Source organism: Bombus bifarius, unplaced genomic scaffold (assembly GCF_011952205.1).
Source record: "Bombus bifarius isolate JDL3187 unplaced genomic scaffold, Bbif_JDL3187 scf7180000010271, whole genome shotgun sequence".
NCBI classification, from domain to species: Eukaryota; Metazoa; Arthropoda; class Insecta; order Hymenoptera; family Apidae; genus Bombus; species Bombus bifarius.
The window spans coordinates 3,722,562-3,749,269 of record NW_022885586.1 but is presented as its reverse complement, the minus strand read 5'-3'; the positions used below and the strand labels follow the sequence as shown (position 1 = coordinate 3,749,269).

Below are 26,708 nucleotides of genomic sequence, written 5' to 3'. Positions count from 1 at the left end.
GATGTAGCGTTTAAGGTGTTTGAACGTTACGAGCTGGTTGAAACATTTTCTCTGGCCCGAAAACACGATGAACCAGAACGTTCGAAAATTCGATGGCGACTGAAACATCGGCGCTGTTCAAAGTTTGCACGAGGAAAGCAGAAAAATGTAGGTTAGAAGTGGTCTTAAAATTTTACGATTACTGTTTGCGGTAACTTCTCTGTCATACATATTTACCACGTATATATCAAAAGAGGAATGTTTATCGTGGCCAAGAGCTGATCGAAAAAGAACGTGTCTCGGAGAAACGCGTGTTAGATGAAAAATAATTCAAATGGAAAATAAATGCTTCTATAAATTAAAATAGGAGGTGCAACGAACGAGTATCCAATTAACAGGAAATTAGAAATTCCTTGTTGCACGCATTCGGCACTCGTAGCTCGACTCTTTCATTCTGTTACTGCTAAAAACACGCGAATTAATCGCTTGATCTCGAATTGGAACGTAACGGCGAATTTTATCGGATGATCAAAAAAAAAAAAAAAAGAAAGAAAAAGGAAATCGATAATTGAAAGGAAAAGGTCTACTTCCTCCGGAATAAAATTGCTTCCGACGATACATGGTTCTTGTTTACTCGCCACTTTACACAATTTATGAGGGATATGATAAAGAACTGACATATCAAATAGCGTGCTACAGATTGATATATAACACAGCAGATATGCATCCGTTTTCACTACTCTGTACACCATGGATACACGGCTGATTACACGTCAGATTTATACCACGTTGTGACTAATTGCCATGGATCCCACGATAGAATGGTAACTAACACTTGGACTGATATAATAGTGAGAAAATGTAACGCGATATATCACGAGAATAGGACGTACGTATGGTTATCAATGAATACCAGCATGATTAGAAGATAAGCTGGCAGAATGCGAAACTATCGCTTCGAGATCGCGACACTCGGTTCCAGGGGACGAAACACGTCACGAACTGCATCATCCATCAAACGTATTTCATTCTGACGTACGTGTTACTAAATATATAGCTATAACTGCAAGTTAACAGCTCCAACACTTGGACGACTCAAGCTTCAGTTTTCTGCTCTTCAAATAACCAAAGAAGCTGTTGATGTCTGCGCGAATATCCGTGAACTGGACGAAGTACGGAATCGGTCGCTTGTAACTCGTACGGTGGCTCACGAAAGTATTTGAACATTTAGCGTAGCAAACTTTTATGTACACACTCTATATGTTGTATGGAACATTTTGAAATTTCACTTCCACTGCAATGACACGCGAGTGTCACGATTGTATTTGTCATATTTGAAACCAATGTAAAAATGTAAATAGAAGTTGCAAGATATTTGCTACAAACATACAGGGATTCAGTAAAAAATTATGAGGTTCGTGAGTTTTGTAAATAATGTCGTTTCGTATTTTACATTTTCCTCGAAGGATGTCATTACGTCGCATAAGTATTTTACGTCAAAATTTTGACAATTATTAACAGAGGAATTAAAAATCAGTAAAAACGTAGAATATCGGGAAACGACAAATAACATTCATCGACGAGTATGATGAAACTTCTGCGTTTTGGACCTACATATGCTCGCATTATTACAACTATGTTGCAGCTTCTATGTACATTTTCGGATTAGTTTCAAACCCTACCAATATAATCATACTCATAATCATAATCATAACCAAGCGACTTTGAAATTTCCAAATGTTTTCTACAACATAATAGTATACAGTGAGAAACTTTAAACTGATAAATCTAACTACCTGTAGTTTATGTCCATTTCATGTTACACGTGTCTCTGCACACTGTACAGTTACACATACTTGAATATATTTAACAATACAGGAAACGTTCCTTACTGTACGAAAGTACTTCTGTCACTGTCATTCACAAGAGATTTCTGCAGGTGTTCGAATACTATCGCGAGCCACTGTATATGTTCCCAATGGATCGATAACCTTTGACATAGACACTTATCGATGGCCAATCGATGTTTTGTCCCATTTTAATCCACCGAGTAACAACAGGCTTCTCGATTAACAAGTTCGATCTGAACGAGCCAACCTTCGTTCCGCAATGTTTCAGGTTCCTGAACAAGAGCAGAAGCCAGGCGGCGATGATGGCGAGCCGGGAACGAGAACGGGAGCGCGAAAGAGAACGAGAACGCGAACGAGAACGCGAAAGGGAAAGAGAACGGGAGAGAGAACGCGAACGAGACGCGGACACGGAGGTCGATTCGCCGTTGTCGACGAGGTCACGGTACGCCGCGTTGAAAGAGAGAAGACAACGGCTGGCTCGGTCCAGAAGCTCGCACAACTTCGGCGGAGATGACCTCGACCTCGACGAAGAGCCACCCTCTCCGACGACCCAGTCGCCGAACGCTTACTTGGCTGCCAAGTACGGAGCCGGATCTGAACTGGCCAGAAGTCGGAGTACTCACGCCTTAAAGTCGAGAGAACCGAGTCCGGAGCGTGATAGGGTTGGCACAGAGAAGGATGGCGCAGCTTTGAGTTCGTGGGCACGATACTTGAAGAACAAATACGGGAATCGCACCACCAAAGACAAAGAGCCCTCGTCCTCCGCCTCGACGATTCCATCATCGAGGTACGGTATTAACGTTGAGTGTTTTCACGGCTTTTGTGGTCAAACCGGGTTGTTTATGTTCGTATCTAATATTTTTACTGTTCTAGCTTGTCAAAACGCATACAAAGCTTTTGCGGTCTTTGTAAAAATGTATTGGAATAGTGAAATATGGAATTGAAACACATTGAAACGTGTCGCAAAAATGAATTATTATGTTATATTAGGTTGATTGAAGAGCTCGTAGCTTTTTTGATAAAAAAAAAAACGAACAGATTTTCAAAGAGAAATTGGTGAAAGTATTTGATAAATTAATATGTTATGTACTATTCGGTGAAATTGATTCTGTATGGAAATGAATTACCTTTGATTCTTTCAAGTTTCGTTACGAATTTTCCGAACAACTCAATGCCATCAGCTTTTAAATCAAACGTTCGAAAAATTTTTCTGTGAAGATACAAATGTGCTAATAAAGTTTCATACTCGCGGCATAAACGATTCAGATTGCCTACAGAGGCTGAAACGATTAAATTGCTTCGACCAATGATAAAGGAATTTCCCTTTCTCAAGACACGAAAGAGTTGTTCTTTTAATTTTATTTGCAGTGGAAGTACTACCTCGAGGAGATTATCGCTGGGACTACCTTTGAGGCACGGTGGTCAAACATCCTTCGAATCTTCTGACGACGATCAAAAAAACCCGTCAGGCTCCCCCACGTCCCCTACAGCAGCTCCCGTTATACCCGCGGCAGCAGGTTCCTCCACTAGGTGAGTCTATTTATCATTTGAGCCTGTCACAAGCCACATTGATCAACTTGGTAAATTGAAAGATAAAACAAGCGATCATGTTGCAAATATTATTTTTAAATTTACTTCTTCAATAAATTTACTTCTTCAATAAATAAATAAAATTAAATCGATCGTTCCTTGAGAACGGAACGTTAATCGCGTTTACTTTGCAGCTGAGGGGAAGACCAACGTAAGGAATGCGGGTTCGATCGAGTCATTTCGAACAGATCCGACATAATCATGAAAATAAGCACGCGTATTGGCCAAAAGTGTCACATATTCAAATAAAACAACATAGAAACGCGTAAAGGAGAACGATAGAGAGTAGCACATTCTTTACCCCTGTGCCAATCCGCTAGTTATCTTTTCAATTCTAATGCAGTACTTATGTAACGAAACTGAAAAATTACAACAAAATGCAAAGTTGACCGGTTTGGTTCGTGACAGGCTTGTTTAAACAGATGTGAATGAGCAATATGAAATTTTCATATAAGGAAATGGTTGTTGGAATTTGACAGCAATGGCCGGAGGAGTCACTACTTGCTGAAGCGGCGGCAGCTGTTCAAGTTCGGGATGCGGGGGAGCGAAGCCGGATGCTTTACCTGGCCGAGAGGCCTCGCGGTTGGCCCTGACAATTCCATCGTCGTAGCCGACAGCTCTAACCATCGTGTTCAAGTAATTCATCCTCAAAAATACCTTAGAGATTTCTCATATTCCGTGATAAATTCGTAAAGTACATGTTCTTCAAAACGACCAAATCAAAGGGCGAATAAAATTTATTACGCGATCTAATAACACGTACTGTTCTTTAAAACAACGTCATCGTCAATGCCAGGGAAAGCTTTCTGACGATATAAAAACGAAGGAAGATTGATCGATGTATTGAAATATGGCGTTGAAATTTACAGGTATTCGACGGTAATGGGAACTTCATGAAGGAGTTCGGAACATATGGCAGTGGCGAGGGTGAATTCGATTGCCTCGCCGGGGTGGCGGTTAACAGGATCGGACAATATATCATCGCGGATCGTTACAACCACAGAATTCAAGTTCTCGATCCTTCCGGTCGTTTTCTGAGAGCTTTTGGATCCCAAGGGACCGCCGATGGTCGGTTTAATTATCCTTGGGGAATCACCACGGATGTTCTTGGATTTATTTATGTGTGCGATAAAGAGAACCATCGCGTACAGGTACGTGTGTTCGCGATTTTGTTATTTATTTTTCTTTCTGTTATAAACTGTTCGGAGAATCGTATGAGAAAAGTGCAAGGCCTAAAACGGCAGCGTCAATGCGACAACATACACGAGACCCTGAAAGATATCACACTATGTGAGACTTCTTTACCTATATTGTATTGTGAACATACGATAATGATACAAATATGATGTTAGTTTCAGTGTTCATTAACCCTTTTCAAGCCCTCACTATGTGTACCTAGACTTTGTATAGTTAATCCTGAATAAAAAGCCTTCAAAAAAAAAGATTTTTTCTGAAATAAAAAAACATTAATTTCGAGTAATTCTCTGTTTGAACCCCCCGAACTCATGGAAATGAGAAACGTGAGAGCAGCTACGGGTGAACGATCACAGTTCTTCTATAAAAAAAATTAAAAAAAAAAGCATTAGTACGAAGGGAAAATGATGCTTACTTGAGACACACGGCGTTCAACAATGGACGAAACGTGAGTTATTTTACAGCGAGAATACTAAACACGTAATCCCTCGACTGATACCCTTTGCGATTTCCAACCTCGTAGGTTTGTGTACAAAGGTCGATTATCCGCTAATTGGTGTGTGCAAGATATCTTGTGGTAGCGTGTCGTGTAGGAAAAAATAATCCAGAAACTATAATCAAATTTCTAATATAAAGCAAATAATCTCTGTGTAACGAAAGCGTCTGTATGCTGAATTGTATCATTTGTACAATCGCTGTAACAGTATATGTTTTCGCAGGTATTTCAGTCAGACGGTACGTTCGTGGGCAAATTCGGTTCCTGCGGAAGCGGACGTGGCCAATTGGAACATCCTCACTATATCGCGGTGAGCAACACGAACCGCGTGATCGTCAGCGACGGCAACAATCATCGTATCCAGATATTCGACGTGAACGGCCACGTGCTGACCTCCTTCGGATCCGAAGGTTCCGACGAAGGTCAGTTCAAGTTCCCAAGGGGTGTCGCTGTTGACGATCAGGGCTACATCGTCGTCGCCGACTCCGGTAACAACCGGATACAAATATTCAGCCCAGAGGGGGCGTTCCTCAAGTCTTTCGGCGGATGGGGCAGCGGTGACGGTGAATTCAAGGGTCTAGAGGGTGTTGCTGTCACATCGACCGGTAACATCGTCGTATGCGATCGCGAGAATCACCGCGTTCAAGTGTTCTGATTTCGTTTCGTTTCGTTGTGTTCTCTCTTATTTCTTCTGTGATTCGTCGACCAAGGACGTCGAACGATCGCAAAGGAGGGCTATTTTAAGAAAAGAAATTCGGTATTCTAAACGGTATTTTTCATGGTACTTTGGATTTTTGGTCGTATAATTAGGACGAGCAACACTGTGGTCCATACTTTTGATCAGAAGGGTTTCCAAAGGTCGACGAATATCGCGTGGAAAGAACGAAAAGCGCGCTTCGACGATGAATGAATGAGACGTCGCGTTAACTGCTTGCTTGCGTTAGAAATTAACATGTAGCTGTGTTGTGCTGAGCTAATCATCTTACGGGGAAGCCCTTTGACACAGAGACCATGGAAGCTTCGATCTTTCTTTCGAGAGATAATATATTGAAACGATTGGGTTGGAAATTTCGTATTCCATTTCAATGTATGGCTTCGATGCGAATACGTCTGTGGCCGAGACGAATCGACGATGGAACCGAAATGAAACTCTTGGACGTCGGCCAATTTACGGAGTTTAGCTTGAAGAATGAAAAAAGAAAAGGAGAAAAAAAAATCATTTTGTCTGTTCTTCTCTCTCGTCTTACCCCCTTTCTCTCATTCTACCATCTTCCTCGTACGCACATCATATCCGCGTAACTTAATTTAATTTATACTCAAAGTGACAACAATACAGTTTGTACCGTTTGTATGCTTCAAATAAATTGTTGCGGAAGTAATAAAAGAGAAACGAGAAAAAAGGACGTGTCTTGTTTTGTTCTGTCCGCTGAAAAACTTCCATTTGAAAAACGTCAAAAAACAAAAAAAGAAAAAAAACAAAAGAAAGAAGTCACCTGTCTCACCTTCTGTCAATCCATTGGCAATCTCGATCTTAAAAAGCCAACCGTGGAAATTAAGAGGATTCGGTAGCTTGTGTCTTGGACGAGTGCCTAGAGCTAGAATAGACAAATAAGCGGGGGTAAGTCAAAAGGTAAGTGAGTCAATAAATATATAATTTATTAAATGCAATGATGAAATGGTGTAACAATAGGGGGCGGGCGAACGGCGATCATAGGATCGCCATAAGGGCGGACAAGAGGGAATACGCTGCCCCGCCCAACACCCCCGGATCGGAAATATAGATAAAATATTTTCGTTATTATTTACAATATTAGTTGAACGTTAGTCAATAAATAATAAACAGTGGCGTAATCCTTTATTTAATATAATTTAATAATGTAATATTACGTTTGCGATAATAAAAATATTACAAGAGATGGAGCCTTTACCATTATTCGTTTCCACTAAAAGTAGCACGAACTTGTTTAAATTATTGCAGCCATCGTTCCAAAATTCACGCGATCAGACAGATCCCCTTGAAACCGTGTTTGACCACGTGTGTCGACGATCGATATTCGTTCAAGAAACCTTTACTGCCATCGTTCCACGGCAAATGATAAGTATCCAAGAAAATCAGCTTTCGTGAATTTTCGAACGTGAGTAAACGTCGGCTGGATGTAGATGTCGAAACAGCTGTCGAAACCATCAACCTTCCGGGATAGTCGCTCTTCGCGAAATCGAATGGGATTTAACAAATTAATTAATCGGCGTTACGCTTCCTCGATATCCGTATAGAAAAACCGCATAGACAGCGCGGAACGTCGAAACAACGCCACGCCGCCGGATTATCACAACGAAAGTACGCGACATGCTTGGACGTTATTATCGAGTAAAATACAGAGGGTTGATACCTCGATAAGACTAGAAATATGTTTATGTAACGCACGGGCCAGGCAGGCAGCAAGCAGGTACAAAGTGACCGTCTTAATCAAGGAACAGTGAGTAGAACATGAGCTAGGCACCGATATCCGATCGTTTCGACCTTTTCGACATCGTGATACAAACGTCCTACAGGATGACCCGTGATACACCAACATGACGTCAAGATCGAAGGTGTCGCATCTCGTAAAAAACGCGTGGACATACATCTTTCCGCAAAACATTTTTTGTACAATATCTTTTCTTCGTGATGTTACTCGTAACGTGCATATTCCTTTGTTTCCTGATAGATTCAGAATGTTGCGTGTCGCCGATAGAACTTGTTTACTCGTTAAGAAAATGAACTTTTTTATCTCTTCGAGGATAATCACGTGCCTGTGTAATTTGAAACGCCAATTGATAGATGATTCTCGGTCGTGCTGGTTTATAACGAGGCATCTTACACGCGTATATATCTCGTGCGATTTTCTGGAGACTGGACAATTGGAAATATTCGAATCTATAGCGCGAATCAATCATTCCCAATCAAAGGAGAAGTTTTTTTTTTTGTTTTAATAGTTCCTCTATACCTACTGATTCGTCTCTGCATCTAGAAAGTTTAGTTTGAAAAGTGGCATGACATATTTTCTCATCTGTATCGAGTTTAATTAAGTAGTAATAAAGTTATAATTAATTATTTATATAATTAATTAAAGTGGCAGCAGTTAGGCCATGCGGCTCCTATCATCTAGTCGTCTTTGACTCTTGGCTTTCTTACGTAGATTTAAAAATTTGTTTACTTATTAAACTTTTATATTTTGAGAATAATTTTTATTAAGTGACTTTTAAAGTTTATGTATCCTCGAAGCGCCTACCCTAGCGATGTCTTTTAATTAATATTATTTTTTAGCATTTTCTCATTTTTTTTCTTTTTAATCTCGCTGTTCTCCATACCTCGATATAATCTTGGTGTACGTGGTAATTTAACGCGATTCTAGAGTAATAATGGGGAACTCTGAAATATTTCGTCCGCGGCGCCGGCTTTTCCATCTGGGAACTTTTCTTAATCGCGACTGAAAAATACTGTGTGCAAATATTTTATACTTTTTTATTTCTTTTTATCTTTTTTGTGTCTTTTTTTTTCTTTTTGTTCGTTCGTTCTCGAATGTCGGAAAAGCGACGTAACCGCCGTATTTGAAGATCGGGCCGCCGTCTCGGAAACTCTCGAAAAAAATCCGTTTATTTCGGCGTGTGTGCACGGAGCTCTAATTCCTTTCTTCACTTTTTTTTTCTTTTTACTTATTTTCGCTTTCTCAAAAAGTCAGAAATTTTTATCGTAAAATTCGAAAGTTGATTGCCACGCACGAAGTTGTACAAGCCCGATAGACTAAAAATATTCCTAAGGTGAGATTTCCTTTTCTTTCGTCATCGGCCACGCTCCCCCGTTTTTTTCATTTTAATCGACTTTTTTTTTTGTTTGTCTTGTAATGTACTACATACTCGCTAGCCCTCGTTTAATAGTTTCTTAAATATGTAATAAGCAAAAATATGAATATAATAATAGTTTTGTGTATATAATAATAATTATTATTTTACTCGTCTCATTTTAAGTATCGATAGGATCGTGATTAATTAATTAATTAATTAATTAACAATGATTAAAAGAGTGTAAGAATTTGTTATTCTCTTTCTTTCTCTTCTTCCATTCGCATCCTTCCCTCTCATCATTATTTTTTTTTTCTTTTTTGTTTTCATTATCAACTAATAATTCTTTAAGCTTAATGGCATGAAAATGCTCGTTGGAATTGACTCGTGTGTACAGTTTATCATAATTCATTTTTCTTCTCTCTTTTCCATTCGCGCTCCGCACAATTATTTAACCTCGCTACAAAAACCTCATAGCTTGTCTTAAACACCGGAGGATCAACACAGGATTTCTTTACTTTTTTTTTTCTTTATTCTTATAAATCGAAGACGAGGATCAATCGGTCCATCTATCAACAGATTCTCTCGACAAATCTGACGGCGTAATCTCGACCCACCATACTGGATTTGTCTGTCTGTCTGTCTATTTTTTTTTTTTTGCGTCTCGGCGACTCGCGTCCCCAATGGACGTTGAGACGTTCGATTTTTTGCGTAACTTTTTTTTCTTTAGTATTTTCTGCGGAAATACTTTCTTGGATCACCATTAATTTATCACAATAGATTTTTGTCTTCTTAAATCAATTTGAACGCGGGTACCACGGCTGTGCCCCCGTGCGCATATATTCCGCCTCGCTACGCCTTAATTTACCTCTATTTTTTAATTTTTATTCTTTCTTTATCTAAAGAACCTTTAAAAAAATCCCCTACTGGAGAGAGAAACGGTAGGTAGTTTTGTAACAATGTAATCGACTATCTTACCCTAATATAATTCTACGAAGTTGATTATACTGTGACTTTAAGCACAGCCCGTGGATGAAGTGCCCTCCGTTTAAATAGAGAAAGGGCTCTTGATTTTTTTATGTTTTTTCTTTTTTGTTACTTTTACTTTTTACTTGTTTCTTTAAACTCTCTCTCTCTTTCTCTCTCTCTCTCTCGCGCGCTCTCTCTCTCTCTCTATTTCTCTTATCTTTAATTTTCTCTAGCAGCCTTTTTTGTTCACACGCTCACTCGTCCATGCTCTCTTTCTCTCTCTTCCTAGGTCTCAGATATACCAGATTTCTCCGAAAATAAGATGCTTCTTGTTCATCGACCTGAATTGTATTGCCTTTCTTGTTTAAAAGCGACAAAGAAAAATTGTATCGTGCAAGGAAGAGATCATTGCTGCCACCTAATTCAAATATTATGCAGTATCAATATCTCCTGAACGTTCACGTACAACAGATATTGCACCGTGTTATTACGGCAATGAAACATTCGCATCATGCTCGATTGTATTGAAAAAAAAAAGTAGAAAAGAAAAAGGAAATACGAAAAAACGTCGCGAGATTCGAGCCACTTTGATTAAAAAAAAATTCGATTTCGCGTAAAGCTGTGTTATAGCGAGGAACAAATAACAAAATAGCGTTCGATGTACAACAGCAACGAATAAAAAACTTGCGCGTCAGATCTCGATCGCCTTCTTCATCCTTCTTTTCAACGATAAATACTTAAATATTGAAAAAAAAAACAAGCAAATCAAACGTCATTCGTACTTCGGTACTTGAAAATAACGCACTGCGTAAAATACTTAATACATATATGCTTTCTCACTCGGAGATTAATATGTAAAAACATAAATTAAACTTCACAAATATGTAAATCGTACAAAAAGAACGAAAAGAAGGGAAGAAAAAAGGTTCTTCAACGACGTGTCCACGAGTCTCTTATCAATACTGTTCTCTCCTCGTCGTTGTCTATATCGAGTCTTGTACCATTTACGTAAATCATACGTAAAGTAAAAAAAGAAGAAAAAAAGAAGAAACGAACAACAACGTATATAAGCTATTACACTATTGTCGCGTGAAACACTTCGACGGACACGCAACGCGAAAATAATGAACCTCTAGAACGGCTCGTTCAATGTACGGTGCCATAGACTTGCAAGGATAACAAAAAGGGTATGAAGAAAACTATCTATACAGTGTGCCAAAAATCAATGCAAAATATAGTCGTTCTTAAAAAGGTTTCAGCAAAAAACATAGCCTCTTTCGTATTCTCAGTCGTAAAAGGTATTTGATACAATTGATGCCTCAAGCGGAGGGCAACATTGCAATTCTACGAACATGCTTCGACCGATGCGATTCTTAATACGATCTTAAATAAAATTAATGCATTATCTATTATGCTTGAATCGCCTTGCACGTGTACAACGTCTCGTGTACGCGTGCTAGAGAGACCATGATAGACCACCTACCTCTGATACCACTTATCGTCAACGTCGACCGAAGAAACAAATGCAGGAAATAGGCATAAACGGCAGCGTCGAATAAACTGAAGCGAGAAATGAATAAAGTGGATTCAGGTGATGATGTCACGATCCTTCGGCTGAACTGTGGGTCAAAGATGCGAAAGGTGGAAATTGATGTTTAGATCAAAAAGGCAGGTACGTTATTATTGAAGAGAGCAAAGCGTGTCCGTGTCGTGATCGGTCGTCAAAGGCTTCTTGGACTATATTGTTCCTGGAACCTTGGCGAACCTCGACGATTATTCCGTCGTAGCGTACCCCATGACGACCATTATTGAGTGGCTAGGCTCTATTACTTTGCTTCCGATGTATCATCACCGTTCTGTGTGCTGTTCGATCGACAGTCGATTAAGTGACCTCTTGGTTGGCGGCTACTAGGCTGGCCCCTGGGCTAGATGAGGGCGAGCTTTGGGGGACAGCAACCGCCCGTAAAATGCCCGCTGGCGGCCTCCCGTTCCCGTTTGCGGCGGCCCTGGCGTTCTGCAGCCTAATTCCAGAAATGCATTCGTTCATGTAGATCAAATTTACCGAGCTAACCTACTGCGAATGTGCATACATGACACTGAATGATCAAGCACTCTGAGGAACACGTGAACTACGAAACAAACGAGCGCATCTAACTCGGTAGAACCGCAATTAACACTTTGCTGACAACGATTGAAGTACTTTGTATCACGATTCAAGGAACATTCTTCTCAGACATAAAGGATATAGTTACAGTTTCCTAAATAAAGTACTCCAATTCCCTCTCTTTTGCTTTTCTTTGTCTATCTTCTTTTGTTCTTTTTTTTGTATAAACTAATCTACAGGAGAGCAAAGTGATAATTGAAGAGAATATCTTCTCGTCTCTATGAGAAGCTCCGTTTATGATGACCGTTGCATGGACTCTGGTTACTTTCGTTAAGAACACGATTAAGACATATAAAACAGAAAACACAAAGCACCGGTCACATTCCGTATAATAACACAGAAGCTAACCAAGATAATTCGTATCGGAAACAATAGTTCGTTATTCGAGGGTCGTGAAACAGGGTGCACTGATCGTCCTGGTGAAAGCGAAAGAGCGAGTATCCTTTAAAGAGATACAGGAGCGATAAACGAGCAGTGTTTGCCGCGCGACAATCGCCCTACTTGTTTTCGTTACTTACCGGTCGTGAATCGTCCCACGACAAGCTGCATTAGTACACACAGAAGAGGGAGACTTTAGAACTTTAGATGTCTTTCGTACGATAAGCCTTTCGTGTGCTAACAAGAAGTCTACATAACTAATAATGCGTGCACATCGTTGCAACAAGAAATGCAATTATGTGCACCGGACGGATACTAACTTGATCTTCGATTGCCGCATGAACTGCTGGATCTTCCTCGCAGCCTGATGAGCGGCCTGCTGATGAACCGCTTGCTGTCTGGAGCTAGCCGAGCCTGGACGCGAGCGATAATTCCTGTAGTTGCTTTGTATCACCAGAGCAGCCTTCGTAGCTTGTCTGCGAATAGGAAGAAAAGTAGACGCCCATGAAATAAGAACTTGCAGTGACACGCTTCGAGAATGCGTTGTGTATGTATATACATAATGGACAAGAGCGGAAGAAGCGCAAGGAAGGTAAGCTTTCATCTCAAACAAAAGTCGTATTAATTTAATGCCAGGTTAATTTTGTATTCAGGACGCCGCAGCGGAGGTAAGGAACTTCCTAAAGTTTTCGGATTATTTACGATGCCAATTAAAAGTTCACCTCCCTCTCCGTATCACCCCTTAGAGGTAGATAGAATGAACTTTGGTGAAATCCGTCCGATTCAACTGGATCGTTAAATTGGCCCCGCGGTGGTACGCCTTGTCCTCCCATTTTATTAATTGCAGCTTATTAAAACTAACGTTCAACTCGGCGAAATACCAACGAGAATTTAACTATTCGAACGAGCCGGTGAAAAGTTTCGTAGCGACAAGATTTCGTACATTTAATCGTTGTTATTATTTTCAACTTCGTGTCCGTATTATATAACGATGGAAGTTAAACCCTTTCGTCCGGATAAATCGGGAGGATAAAACGAAGAGTAAATAATACGGCCGCGACGTGTTAAGCTAAAAACAGATTACCTAAAATAAGCGTACTGTTTATGTCGACGATAATATTGTTGGATGAGTACAGCAGCGTGCCTCTCCGCTTCTTCCTGCCTTTGACGTCCCTTGTAATTTCTGTAGGCTTTCTGGATCATTCTAGCGGCGTGATAAAGCTCTCTTTGTTCTCGATCGGACAGAGTAAGTCTGCTCAGATCCGCTTCGTTCCCGTCACCGTTTCCGTTACTTCCACCTGTTCCGCAAATTCCAGAGCCCATCACGTTACCGAACTTCCGATCTCCACCGGTCGAATAGTACTGGCCGTTATGACCGTTATTTCCGTCTAGCTGCAACTGCAGCTGTAAGAATTCGCAGAAGTCGGCCGTCGTCGGCGGTGGAGATGGCGAGTCCGGTGTGAGACAGCTGCTAGATGGACTCGAGGGACTAGCATCTGCGTCAGCATCCGAGACTGATGCCGCTCCTCCACTGCACTCACGATACGAGTCGAACAATTCTCCAGAATCGAGTGGCTATAAGAATTACCACCACCATGCGATATGAATTTCATTCTACGAAGAATTTTATTTTAAGAGTACGGTAGGAAACGTGTTGTTTAAGGGATTTCTGATATAATTTCAAAGACAAGAATATTGCATAGGTATAGAACTAAGATATACTGAATGCTTACCATTTGCTCCATCAGAGCATCTTCTAGAGATGACAAGGGCGGTGCCGGGGGAGGTGGTGAGGAAGAAGACGGAGAATCACCTTCCGCTCTCTTGATCCTTTCCGGTAGCGCAGCTATAATTTGCTCAGCCAATGTCAGCACCCTCGCGTCTTCTTCCCCTATAAAAAGGAATCACCACCCTAGCCAAACTCGAAAAACGTATTACAGGACCGCCGAAATCACATTGATCACAACATCGAGGACTTTTTGTTCGCTTTTTTTTATCTGTTCGTTTTTTTATTTTAAAGCCGTGAACGTATTTTTACGATGAACCAAATCGGACGTTAATTAAACGTGTAACACCAAATATTGCGGATTATTTCGTTTTTTTATATATATATATGCAGTGGAGATCTCTACATGACACGAATCGAACGTCTTCAAACAGGCAAATCAGATGGCGAGCGTAGACGTTTTTCTCAGCTTGTTGAATGTTCCGTTCTACGGGTGATCTGACGTAACCCGTGGTATTTTGACAATGTGTGTTTTCCGGATTTAGCTCAGCTGTGCAAATCACGTGTTCTCGTGTAATTGTCTCGTAGGTTCCAATGTTTTATTGATTGATTATTATTATTTTTATTATTAGTATTTTTGTCACGGATATCCGTTTTAAAACTTGTCGACATAGCCCAGAGACGAGGACTGTCTATCTCTCGGAGAATTGGTCGGCAGCCGATAATAGACGGCTAAGAAAGTTTTAGACGTTACACAGCAATCATCCAACACCAGCAGTTACGAAGGCCAAGCAACACCAATACTGCTTTAAGCTGCAAGAGTTCAGAGGAGTTAGAGGACAGCGAGCCTGGACCATTATCCGGTCGTCTCGTACGCATAGACAGAGAGACAGAAAAAAAACAGAACACTGTGTGTGTACGTGTGTGTAATGTAATGTGTGAGAAATAGAGATAGAGAGAGAAAGAGAGTAAGGGAACGCAGTTTTAGCTAGGAATACTACGGATCACAGCCCGCGCAGTACTTGTTTATCTAGGCCGATGAATCTATAAGTGTAGTATTAGAAACAGACAGAGTTACAAATATATATGTATATATATGTATGATATATAGTTACAGATAGACAGGCAGACAGACAGACAAATAGAAGGGGAAACGAGGAAGGTACGGACCTACAGTCTCCTGAGGGGTCGGAGCGCTTTCCATTCCCTGCTCGCTGAGGGCTAATGACGAGTCATCCTCTTGCAACAATTCCATGTTGTCCAGCAGCGGCGAGCCACCTGTGTTTTTCGATAAACCCCTTAATGCTACGTTTCCTGATTAATTTTACGCTCGCATGAATTACGACCTTGTACTCTAAATCTTACGGGGCAGAGATATTTTATATGGCGCGGGTCTTTATAGGAAAAGGAACTGTGATTTACGTGTTGGACGTGAATGTATGTGCGTGTATATACGGAAGAGGGCAGTATAATAGCAAACGAGACTAACACAACGCAAGATCGAGACCGCTGTCTTGAGATGGCCTCCTAGGACTAGGGCTGGCGGGTCGCAAGAAAAGCCTCTCGTCTTGTCTTCTCGCTTCGAGTCGATTCAATTCTTCTGCAATCGCCGTGTGACCGTTCTCCGCCGCTAACTCGGTCGCGGTTCTGTTCTGACAATCCCTCACGCGAAGTGCCATTGCGTTCCATCTGTGTAAATAGACAGATATTCGCAACACGAACTCAAACGAAATGAAATATTTCGTGACACTCGATATTAAAGCCGAATTCAAGAAAAAAAATATATGTACCTATAGAGGATCCTGGCTGTATCCGCGTGCCCCGCTGCACAAGCCCAAGCAAGTGGTGTGAGACCGGTGCTATCCTGCCTCAGGGCATCAACTTCGGCATCTAATACGCTACTAGGATTTTCCGCTCTCCAGTGAAGGAGGGCGCAGGCTAACCTGGAGTAGCCCAACCCAGCGGCCAAATGTAGGAGAGTAGGGCCGCCGGATTGTAATGGTTCCGCTCCGGCTCGCCACGGACGGACAACAGCATCCTGAGACATAGATGATCTCCATTTAAAGGGTCAAGTGTGTTGGAGGTGCTAGCTAAACAAAGTACTGACTTGACAATATGCCACTAGCCGCTCTTCTAGATGAGCTGCGGGAGATGGAGGGCCAGGTCCTTGCAAACGGGACTCCACATCCGCCAAACGGTCCAGAAGGGCTCGTTCCGGACTAGGCTCGGATGTCGGTGCCCGACGATACTCGAAAGCAACGCTATCGGAAACAACGAAGCCGTCACACGCCACTTGAAGAGATGCTATTCCCGGAGCATGGGCTGGGCAACGACACCGCAACACTCCTGGTTGTACCAAACACGCCTCAACCGGCTCCGCATCGAACAACACCGAATAAGATTGAGAATTACTCCCACCAGTCCACGGACCAGCGACCAATACCTAAAACAGTAAGTAAATTTTCGCTGCTTTTTCTTGATTAACTTCTAAGCTTCAGCAAATGCATCTATCATCCATTGCATCATCTTCCATTTGCATTAACCTTCGAAAATTCTTCCAGCATACATTGGAATTTTACCTTTCAACTGAAAAGAGACATATTCTAATCGAGTATTCGTGACTTTCAATCAAATTATACACAACTGCATTCGAAGAGAGAACCAGTATGCGCCGGACTAAGGTTGAATTAATATCAAATACATGAAACTCACCTTCACACCACCCTCGGTGTAACTCCACTCCGGACTATACTCCGCAATATGGACGGTTGTTCCAGGATGACATCCCACGTCATTATCAGATCCGCCTCTTTCTTCAGCCTTAGTTTGTTCGGCTTCAAAATCGTGAAGCTCGGGTAGGTCACCGAATACGTCAAACGCGTCTAAGTTAACTAGAACATCGTCCGATGAATCGATGAAATCCATTGGATTGATCATGCTGTTGTCTGCCGGAGAAGGCGACGGAGACGGTGGAACCATGTTGGCGGACAACGTTCGCTGAATATCTTCTTGACTGAGGTCCAAGGTCTCGGCGAAGTCTGTGACCTCGGGACCTGTGCCACCGATTGGCAACGATTGTACCGCAGAACGATCCATACTTTCTTGAGCGTCTATTTCCTGTTGGGTCTGTTGTTCTCTGTCCACGCTCGTCTGCTGTACAATTTGTTGCTCCGTAACCTGTTGCATCTCCACTTGTTGACTTTGCTGTTGTTGCTGCTGCTGCTGCTGCTGCTGTTGTTGCTGCTGCTGCTGCTGTTGTTGTTGTTGTTGCTGCTGCTGCTGTTGTTGTTGTTGTTGATGGTGATACGGTTGGCTGTTGAGAATTAGAAGACCGCCACCACCTTGGATTTGTTGCAAACTTAAAACTAGAGGAGCCGGTTGTTGGCTTTGAGCCGTGTGGGAATGTCTTGAGTATACGCGAGGAGCCGGTGAGGCTGTTGTTGACGATTGCTGACCTCCGGTAGTCGAAGAAACCTGATCATTACGACGAATATTAAATAGAAACAAGTATCGAACAAAAACATTACAAAGACGAGAATGTAGAAAATGAAAATCTGAATTGTAGATATGATATTGTCGATCAATATACGTGTACTTATCATTATGTTCGCTAGACCGTGGATTTTTATGCCATTATGAGACATTTAAAGGTACGAAGACGCACATAACGTATGAATTTACATAAATATCCAGAGTCTAATTTTTCTATCGTCGCTCTCAAAAATCACCATCTCATCTCAGCACAGCATTCAGATCCACCGAACACGTACCTGATTGTCCGGTGTTAGTCTCCTAGGTGCAAGCTGAGTGCTAGTGGTAGAAGAAGTGGAAGATGCTCTCTGTCTGTCCAATAATTGAGAAACTATCATGTCGACGGGATGATTCGAGTGTTGTGTAAGATGGGGATTATTAGGATCGTCATCTCCACCGAGGAACATGGGTCGAAGCTGGGAAGCCAGCTCGTCTCGCGTCCACTCCTTCTTGTCTGGCGGCAGTGCGAGACACGGTGGCAGCGCCGCGAGCTTTGCATCACCGTCCGGGTAAGGAACGTTTAAGTAGTGAACGAGGACGACGTCTGGATTCTGTAGTAGCCAATAACATCGCCGATGAAACGTCGGGAGGATCGCCGAGTGCACATAACAGCCATAGATGCACTCGACTCCCTGTACCTAAGATTTCATCCAACAAGCAAATCTCACTTTATCAAACTCGATTCTGATGCACGTCGATTTTCATCCATAAACGAAAAAAACTACCTTCAGTTTCATGTGATCCTCTCGTGTAGTTTTACCATCTTTCCGTTTCTTCCAGCAATAACCGTCCCGCCGGTAACGGACTTTCTTTCTCGAGTACAGTAACATCGAACCACTTCGAGGTCGTACCTTTACCTCCCGACTTTGCCATTCCGCGTGTCTTTGGAAACTGATCAAGATGGCAGCAATTTCCTGATAACAAAACCAAAGTATTTCAATCTATGCAAGTCCTCGTACATCGTTTTATTTGTGTCATAAACTGGTACTGTATGCACGACACGTTATGACAGTGCAACTGCGAACTCGTCCAGATGACAAGGATAAGACAATCTCGATTGAAGTAGGATATGCGAATTCGAAAGAGCACATAGACACTTCTCAGTCAGTTTCGCTGACATCTGCTCCCTCCAAGGTTTTCGCTTACTTTTCAAATCGTGCTGATACATCTTGCGATCTCCCTTCGATTCTCATCTTCGTAAAGATACGAACGTCGCAAAACGAGACGGATATTTCGCGACTGGTGGTAGAAATCTTTCGAATGAAATCTAGATCTTGAAAATTATACAAGAAAAAATAACAGGATCTTATTAATTTGAACAGGTCGAGCAATAAAACAATTCAGATAACAGAGATAAGTTCGTCGGTTAATCCCTCCAGCTCTTGTTAATTCTGACGATGGAATTTAGCTGTTAAGATCTCAAATGTTCCTTCTTTGACGAATAAAATTCATTTTAAATATAAAAAATAATTACATATAACACAGATCGAGTGTGAATGATATAGGGTATACAAGGTGCTGCTTTAAATACCAAATGTCACTATAAGAAATCGTAGCTAGAGATAACTCTTTATCCCATAAATCTCTCTTCCTGGCTAATATAAAAAATTCTTCAACGTTCCGTGCAGAGCGTTTTCTAGCCTAGTTACATTCACAGATATGAAAAGTAATGCGCGTGTTTATTTCCTTCATGTTTACCTACTACTAATAATAGCAGCTCGGATATTATACGGTTCTTTATTGATTTTCCGCGCAAAGAACCAGTACTAGTACAACTTTTGAAACAGAACGCATGATAATAGAGAAAAAGAACTCGAGTGCTTGCACGATAGAAAAAAAATCTAATTACCGGCGAACAGATTTTGCCTGGTTAATCGTGACACGTCGTTTTCCGCGCCGTACGTGGCCTCAAGTCGACATGCAATGCAAGGTAGAAGACTAACGTTACGAGACGTGTACAAGGGAGAAAAAATGGGGTACGTAAGGAATTAGAAAGAATTCGGTCTTATAAATTTTTTTTAAATATCCACTGATTGAGGATAGAGTGGGAGGAAGGCAGCCTCTTCGAGTAAAAAATTGAACACTCGTAGGTGAAATAAGCAGCAGGGGGCAGAAAGTGTGCGGCACGCGATCTCACGTGGCGTAATGCAAATCGAACGCCAAACTGCAACTGATTCGCTCAAACCGTAGAAAGGTGGCTGGCAATAAAATTCACGGTGTTGATATAAAGTTCAGCCAGCCCTTCGCGTGTCATTATCGTTCGAAAAGCGTTTCGCCCGCGATCAATTCAACGTGATAATTCGTAACGGTGAGGGATCTCTCCGTGAGATTCTGCAAATGTCTTCGACATAGCGTTCGGAATAGCACGGATACCGTGGGATAATTGAAGCTACACGACCGCAATGATCGAGGAATTTCGCGTACACTTTATACCGATAGATGGTTTCTGATTGGGGTTGCTCGGTTGGCAAGCTCAAACCACAAATCGTACATTTCAAATGAGGTATGTCAAGATTGCACTCGGTTGTGGCGCGGTTCCATCCGAAGGACGCGATCCTATTGGACGCGTGGAGACAGAGTCGCTCGTTAACGTTGCGTCCAGTTACGTAATAAAATTAGCGTGGAACCGTCGCCCTGAAAATGCATAATACGAAAAAAAAAAAGGTAGACGTAATAATTACCGAGGAACATTCGTCTCGCTGGGAAAAAGGTAATTGCTGAATAAAAAGAAGAGGAAGGAAGGAGGAAAAAAGGAGAGAGGAGCAAAGTATGGTTCAGAGTGCTTAATATCTTTGCACCGTTCCCATGGGTGGGCCTTCGACTTTCCAAAGGTTCTCCAGCGAACGTGGCCTGGATATAAATATTCTTAACGAGGGATGGATGAGAATGAGCGGAACGGGTAACTGGAGTGGCTGGAGAGGGGAAAACGGAATAAGAGCCCAGCGTATACCCGACAGCCAACCATTAGGCCAGCCAAGCGCCGACAGCGAAGCTAGATAAAGCTTGCCCACTATGTTGCATTGATTTACAACTGGTTAATTGATCATTTGCATTCTGTCGGGGATACATTGCGCGGTCACCCGTACAGAAACTAGAACTTCCAAAGGCGATTTTCGTCGTGAATTTCGCCAACACGTTCTCCAATCCCTTTAGCTATAATTACGAACCCACTGATCAATGGTAGAAAAGGTCAAGAGAGGGACTCAAGATGGATGAATCGTATAATCGATGCTCGTTTTTCATTCGTATAGAATCGAAATCGCTTTCTATTTTGCGATAACGGTTACGTAAGAAACTAGTGGAATTATTACATTCCTCTTACATATTAATAACCTACCTAGTATCTTATTTTATCAGTCAGGGATCAGCTACGAAATCTTCTTCACGCGAGGTAGCTACGTAAATTGATTTTCTATGCGTTGCCATATTTTGCAACGTGCCAGACGTGAAATGGGTCAGGCAACGTGGAGAATAGTTTAACTTGAAAGACGGCGTCTGACAGTGCATATCGTTATGTTGCGTGCAAGGTCGGCTTCCATGCAACGCCAGTCAGACTCACAAAATTTTTACCGTGATACTACATCTAATTGCGTAGTTAATATTCAAGTTCGTGTAAATCAAGCTTTTCTTTCGTTCTTAATTCTTTTAATTTATTTTTTTAAGGACACACTTCTGGTAGGTCACATACACACACGTGTTAACTTTGTGTCGCAACGAATCCGAGTAACAAATTAATCCAAGAAGGTCGGTCGAAATACGTACTCTTTGAACAAAGACCGTATAGATCTCTCAAGATACGATGAAAGAGCCCATAGATTCCTGTATTCGGTTTAGCGGATACGTAAACGAGACGCCTTCTGTCCCGCGTGTTACCGGAAAGGATGTATTCTCCTTGATTTACGAATGCAAAAGGACCGATAAATCGACCCTCCTTCCGACACCCTAAACAAAGGTGTTACGTCGTTCCAATGCTTCCCACTTACAAATTCGTGCCAGAGACATTTCGTCGGTAATTGATAATCAATAGATAGAGAATAGACAAACAGTGAAAACGACTAAAGATGAACGAAAAGTTTGTGTTTCGTAGACCGTGTGACGTACGAGTAGCTTGTGACAGTTATCGACAGACAGTAGATTCACACTGTTCGTCGATAACAATTTTTGTCACGAGTATATAAATGTTTCGGAACAGTTTTGTATTTACAAGACAGTCTATGATAAAATAAACGTCACTTGAGAATAGCTTGCAAGTTCGAAGTCTCTGTCAGTAGTATAAGTCGGTATTTGTTCAGACGCAGACGGGAAGAAGCGACAAGAGCACGCGACGTAAGAACGTCAACGTCAAGCCGAAAACTCTCGTCAACAATATCGAAACATACTTGAGAGTTTGCTAACAGAGTGGAGACGCTTTAATGACTGGTGACGTCGGCCCAATGAAGCTCGCTTATTTTCCATGCAACTCGAGTCTCTGAGTGCTCGATCTCCTCTTTGACAAATTATGTAAGTGAAATTTTTGCAAAATGTGCGAAAAAACGATGATAAAATGCTATTATTACTAAATCTAGAAGCTTCACAGCGGACATACAATTTCAATAAACGTAAATACTGCATTCTCCGAAATTACATTCTCTCAAAACCGCGACATCGTTCGATTCGGAATTCAGTTCTCACGGTGGTCTAAACCGAAATACAGTGGCAGACCGAAAGAAGTTTATAAAATAAAGATAGAGAAATATTGGAATTTAAAAAAAAAATGATTTATGTCAGATAAGTGCGATGAATAAATATAATATATATAACAAAATGGACGACTATTATCAGTATCATAGAAAATGTTTAATGCGATAGTTACTTAAAAAAAAAAAAATTCACAGCGTATCGATTTTAAAACTTTGTTTTGTCCGCCATGTAATCTGAAAAATTACAACTGATGAGGCCCACACGTACTGATTACTTCGAAAAATTAGACAATTTCCTGGATCCTTTGTAGCGCTCCAAATAAAAGGCAATGAGTATTTTCTCTTGAAATCAGACGAACGATGATCAAAAGCTGGTAAATAATTTTTCTTGATTTCGCGTGAAAGCTTGAAAATCAGCAAGTTTGTAACGAACGCAGTCGGAAATAAGCAAATATTAACTTCACAATAATAATAGTCGTATTTGCCGAAATCAATTTCGGTGTTACGTCCAAATACAATTTACTGAAAAACGGTCGAAGCGGAAATTGCATTACTGGCAGTGCAAACTAACGTTTAATTGCGCCGACTGTCATTGTGTAGCCAGGTAAACTGTAGCTATTCAATGCATTTATACTCTGCTGCAATCGGAAATCAATAAGCAAACAGAAACATTGTTTTCGGATCGATTTCCGCTTACAGATAGTCCGTGCGGTTCCGTATGCTCATCAATTAAACGAAATGTTATCGCAGAAAACTAACGAAGGCACCGGCACCAACGTAAACCGAAAAATCCAACTGTAATCCGGAATGTTACAAAAACGGATTTCATTGAGAAGGAAAAAAGTCAGAGTTAAAAAGTTAGGCGCAGCTCTATCGTATATACAATTTTGTGAAAGTATAACACTTGCTATGTTATTAGACTGCAGATGTTTATGCAAATTCATATTATTAAAAATGCAGATAAGACAGATAAACGAGCCTTGAATGAAAAAACGCTTTATTTCCTAAATTTAGTAATATGTACTTCTACTATATTTACTTCTGATATTTTGTATATATATTTTTGCTTATTTATTCTTCTGATAAATGCACGAATATCCGCAGTTCAATCGTGACAATCACAGTGTGTCATCGCGGTAATCTAATCTAAATAATGTAATAAAACCACAGAATGTTAGTGTATAAGATATTTCCATAAGCATTCAAATAATTTTGCAAGCCATTAGATATAGGATAACGCGAATCTCGAACAAACGAAAGAGCAGTCAATTTTTTATCATACTCTCAGTAATATCACGTACGATATTATAAATCACGTAAGTAGAACAATCAGTGACGTTCTAATTCACGGATAAACGTAAGAGATCCACGTATTATTTCGTGTTCCAGATTTCAAATACTTATTTCTCTTTGTGGTCGGTTACCAGTTAATAAATCAACGTCATTAAATCTCATTACCGATGGCAGAAGTGCAAAACAAACGATGTTACTTCTCTGCTATATAGGTATGTGTTAAAAATTATTACTATAATTCTGCTTGCCGGAATATATTCACCGCGTTCTATGCTCCGTTACAAATGGGATTTCATCAGGCAACGATAGGAAGAGTGGAATGAGCACGACAGAAATCTTGGGAAGTTATCAGACATCGATTTGGATGCGAGGGGAAAACGAGAATACGTAAAGCCTGGCGACGTTGTTGGGAGGGAAAAAATCGATGAAGCAACCTGAGGCTACATACGTCTCTCTATTTTCTGGGCAATAAATTCCAGTCCTGTATAATCGGGGCTATTAAAAAAGTTAATAGGGAAAGTTTCGCCGGAAGAATTCTAGCAGCGAGAACGAAATTGATTCGCTTCGGTACAGAACAGAACGTAGAGCTCGACTTTTATGCTCGTTTGAAATTTAGACTTGATTGCGACCTGTCTCCAATAACAACTTAGAATTTGGCAACGGGTCAATAAAAATTCAACCCCGGCAACGGTCTGAACAATGGGCTCTTTGCTACGTCAATCGAATAAACTGAATTTCCATTTCCAACTAGTTGACCCGTTGGTTAGTTAATCTTTGCCCGGAGTTGCCGTGCAATCAAAAGTAGACTGCAAGTTTACCGCGCTCCATTTATCTCGTTCCAGTATATATTATTCGTGAAATTCTCAATGCTCAGCCATGAAAAATGAAAGAGGATGCAAAGTCCGATGATGATGAGCACTCTGACGTACTCACGTATGCTGTCAGAGCAGTAGAGAGAAATGGCGTTGAAGTAGGGACGAAAGCAACACGGGAACCAGGGTAAATGGGTGAGGAGGAAGCAAGGCGAGAAAACAAGATCACGGCGGGTGTCGCCCGGTAAGGGATTTCGACTGCATGCAAGATGGTATAAACTTTCTCGTGTTACAAAAAGTTGCTACGTTAACTTCCTAAGAACTTCATCCTATGAATAGTTTCGCGAGCATGAATCGCTAATGTGCCTGGCTTTCATCCATTCCGCGGTTCTCCCGAGGTAAGTGAAAAAAGAAAAGAGAAAGACGGAAAAAAGATCGAGAGGGAAATGAATTGACGTAATATTAATAGCGATACTTTGTTCCCGCTTCGAATTTCCAAGAGACCCTATAACGCCACGACTCGTTCATATTTATGATACTAATAATTTCACGTCAAAGTTACGTCAACGTGAAAATTCAAACGATAGCTAATATAAAAGGATGATGCAGCGCTCGAGTTGACCTCATTAGCGATGCATATTACACCGCAATAGATAAGCGAAAGAAGAGGCAACTTGCACGCTTCAACGACCAGACCCCTCGATCGTTTCAAAACAAGCCGAAATTCCTCTCGACGAACAAATCAAACTTTGTGATCGATACTTTTACTTTCCATAATCCTAGGCCACGAGATGAATCTCAGCCGCGATATCAAGAAGCAAACATGACCGGAAGATTCGACGTTAGTTTATCGAATCGTCGCTACCTTTGTGTTCGCTATTTTGCCTATTCGGAGGGTGATTCTTGAAAGAAAAGAGGAGTAAGAGGGGAAACACCGAGAACGAAAGATCGGATGAAAAATAGACGAAGAGAGGAACGAATGAAAGGAGAGTTATCGTCGATGAAGGATAGCAATGGGGCAAACACGGGCTCGCAATTCGGTTCGACTCGACGGAACTGAAAACTCAACTCGGCTCGGCTGAGCTCTCTAGCTGGCTCCAGCTATTGATCGGAGGCCGACCGGGGTCAGAGTAGCAGTGGACTACATCGGTACACCTACGAGTGCACGGTGCTCCACGTGTTGGTATGTGCACTCCTGCACACTGATGTGAGCTTGCACACGGACGGACAGCATCTATCCTCTCTAACCACCGACGCTACGTACGAGCCACCAACGGCGTTGCGACGTCGCTATTTACTTTCCAGTTGTGCCTACTGAAATGCCGTGTAAATGTATATCCAGTTGGCGCTGCTAGGAAACTGTACGCTCTTTTGTTAGAATTCGACCGAGACATTATCTTTTTTTTAACCCGCTCCTCTTTTTCGCTCGCGTACCTCGTTGCATTTTCTCCGCTAGTATATAGTTTGCCGTATAGTTTAGTCTTTTCTTTTTCTCTGTTCTTAATGGGCGCCCGAAAAAGTTCAAGCATCGAGTGGTTTTATAGAATTTCAAGCTAAAAATAATCGTTTACCAACTCACCTCGTTGGTGTTCCATCGATGCCTCTGAGTTGGAAAATGTTCAGCTCGTGGCAAGGTCTCCAAATTCTCCGGAAGTTTTATCGGATCTCCATCTAAACAGAACGACAACGAACACGATGAAAAAGCGTCCTCGATAATTCGAGATTTTTAGGTGAGGGGGAAATAGTTGTGAAAATTCAAAGAGATTCAATAATCTAATGGTCTCGATAATGTACGTAAGTTTTCGATTAATTTTATCATTCGAGTGTTCACTAATCTGATTATTCCCGGTATCACGCGAGTTATCGTAATTCGTGCTCGCATATTTATTTCGACGAAAGCTTAGACGTTTGCATAACATATTATTAGTCATGTTTATATGCAACGGATCGAAGCTGTTATCGATCGTAAGCTAACCCGTGTGTGAGAGCAAGAGAACAATAATTTTAAAAGTAATGCACTTTTCACGTGCATAGTATTACCTCCCCGGGGATTTAAAACGCATAATTTATTCGAAAAGAAAACAAAATGCGGTGTGCCAAGGAGAGTTTTCCCCTTTTCTAATTTTCTGAATAACGCAATACGTTTTCATTAGATGCTATCAATCTAGAACTATGTTGATAAAAATTACAAGTGAAATATAACGATATCATCACAGTCCCTGGAA

At 41.3% G+C, this 26,708-nt stretch overlaps 2 protein-coding genes across 12 annotated transcripts in view; one reads left to right on the top strand and one right to left on the bottom strand.

Annotated features, from left to right (window-relative positions):
- Window positions 1-6,512, top strand: part of LOC117216568 (RING finger protein nhl-1) — a 56,563-nt gene extending 50,051 nt beyond the window's left edge. For 3 of the 6 annotated variants that reach the window (XR_004489386.1, XR_004489387.1, XR_004489388.1), the window contains 2 exons: window positions 2,098-2,616; window positions 3,198-3,282. Coding sequence is in view for 3 of the 6 variants with exons in the window: in XM_033463361.1 (XP_033319252.1) it covers window positions 2,098-2,616; window positions 3,198-3,359; window positions 3,875-4,055; window positions 4,289-4,570; window positions 5,333-5,764 (1,576 nt within the window). In the remaining 3 variants the exon portion in view is untranslated. Of the gene's footprint in view, window positions 1-2,097; window positions 2,617-3,197; window positions 3,360-3,874; window positions 4,056-4,288; window positions 4,571-5,332 lie in introns of those variants that run through there. The other 3 variants (XM_033463361.1, XM_033463358.1, XM_033463359.1) reach the window with 2 other exon arrangements.
- A 236-nt stretch (window positions 6,513-6,748) lies between these two features.
- The window catches only part of LOC117216569 (calmodulin-binding transcription activator 2), a 40,471-nt gene continuing 20,511 nt past the window's right edge, over window positions 6,749-26,708 (bottom strand). For 3 of the 6 annotated variants that reach the window (XM_033463363.1, XM_033463362.1, XM_033463367.1), the window contains 12 exons: window positions 26,063-26,154; window positions 18,425-18,613; window positions 17,939-18,337; window positions 16,881-17,642; window positions 16,276-16,611; window positions 15,959-16,206; window positions 15,658-15,857; window positions 15,339-15,446; window positions 14,176-14,333; window positions 13,527-14,017; window positions 12,763-12,918; window positions 6,749-11,921 (listed from right to left, as the gene is read on the bottom strand). In XM_033463363.1, coding sequence (XP_033319254.1) covers window positions 11,783-11,921; window positions 12,763-12,918; window positions 13,527-14,017; window positions 14,176-14,333; window positions 15,339-15,446; window positions 15,658-15,857; window positions 15,959-16,206; window positions 16,276-16,611; window positions 16,881-17,642; window positions 17,939-18,337; window positions 18,425-18,613; window positions 26,063-26,154 — 3,278 coding nt within the window. In that variant the 3' untranslated portion in view covers window positions 6,749-11,782. Of the gene's footprint in view, window positions 11,922-12,582; window positions 12,608-12,762; window positions 12,919-13,526; window positions 14,018-14,175; window positions 14,334-15,338; window positions 15,447-15,657; window positions 15,858-15,958; window positions 16,207-16,275; window positions 16,612-16,880; window positions 17,643-17,938; window positions 18,338-18,424; window positions 18,614-26,062; window positions 26,155-26,708 lie in introns of all 6 variants that reach the window. The other 3 variants (XM_033463365.1, XM_033463364.1, XM_033463366.1) reach the window with 3 other exon arrangements.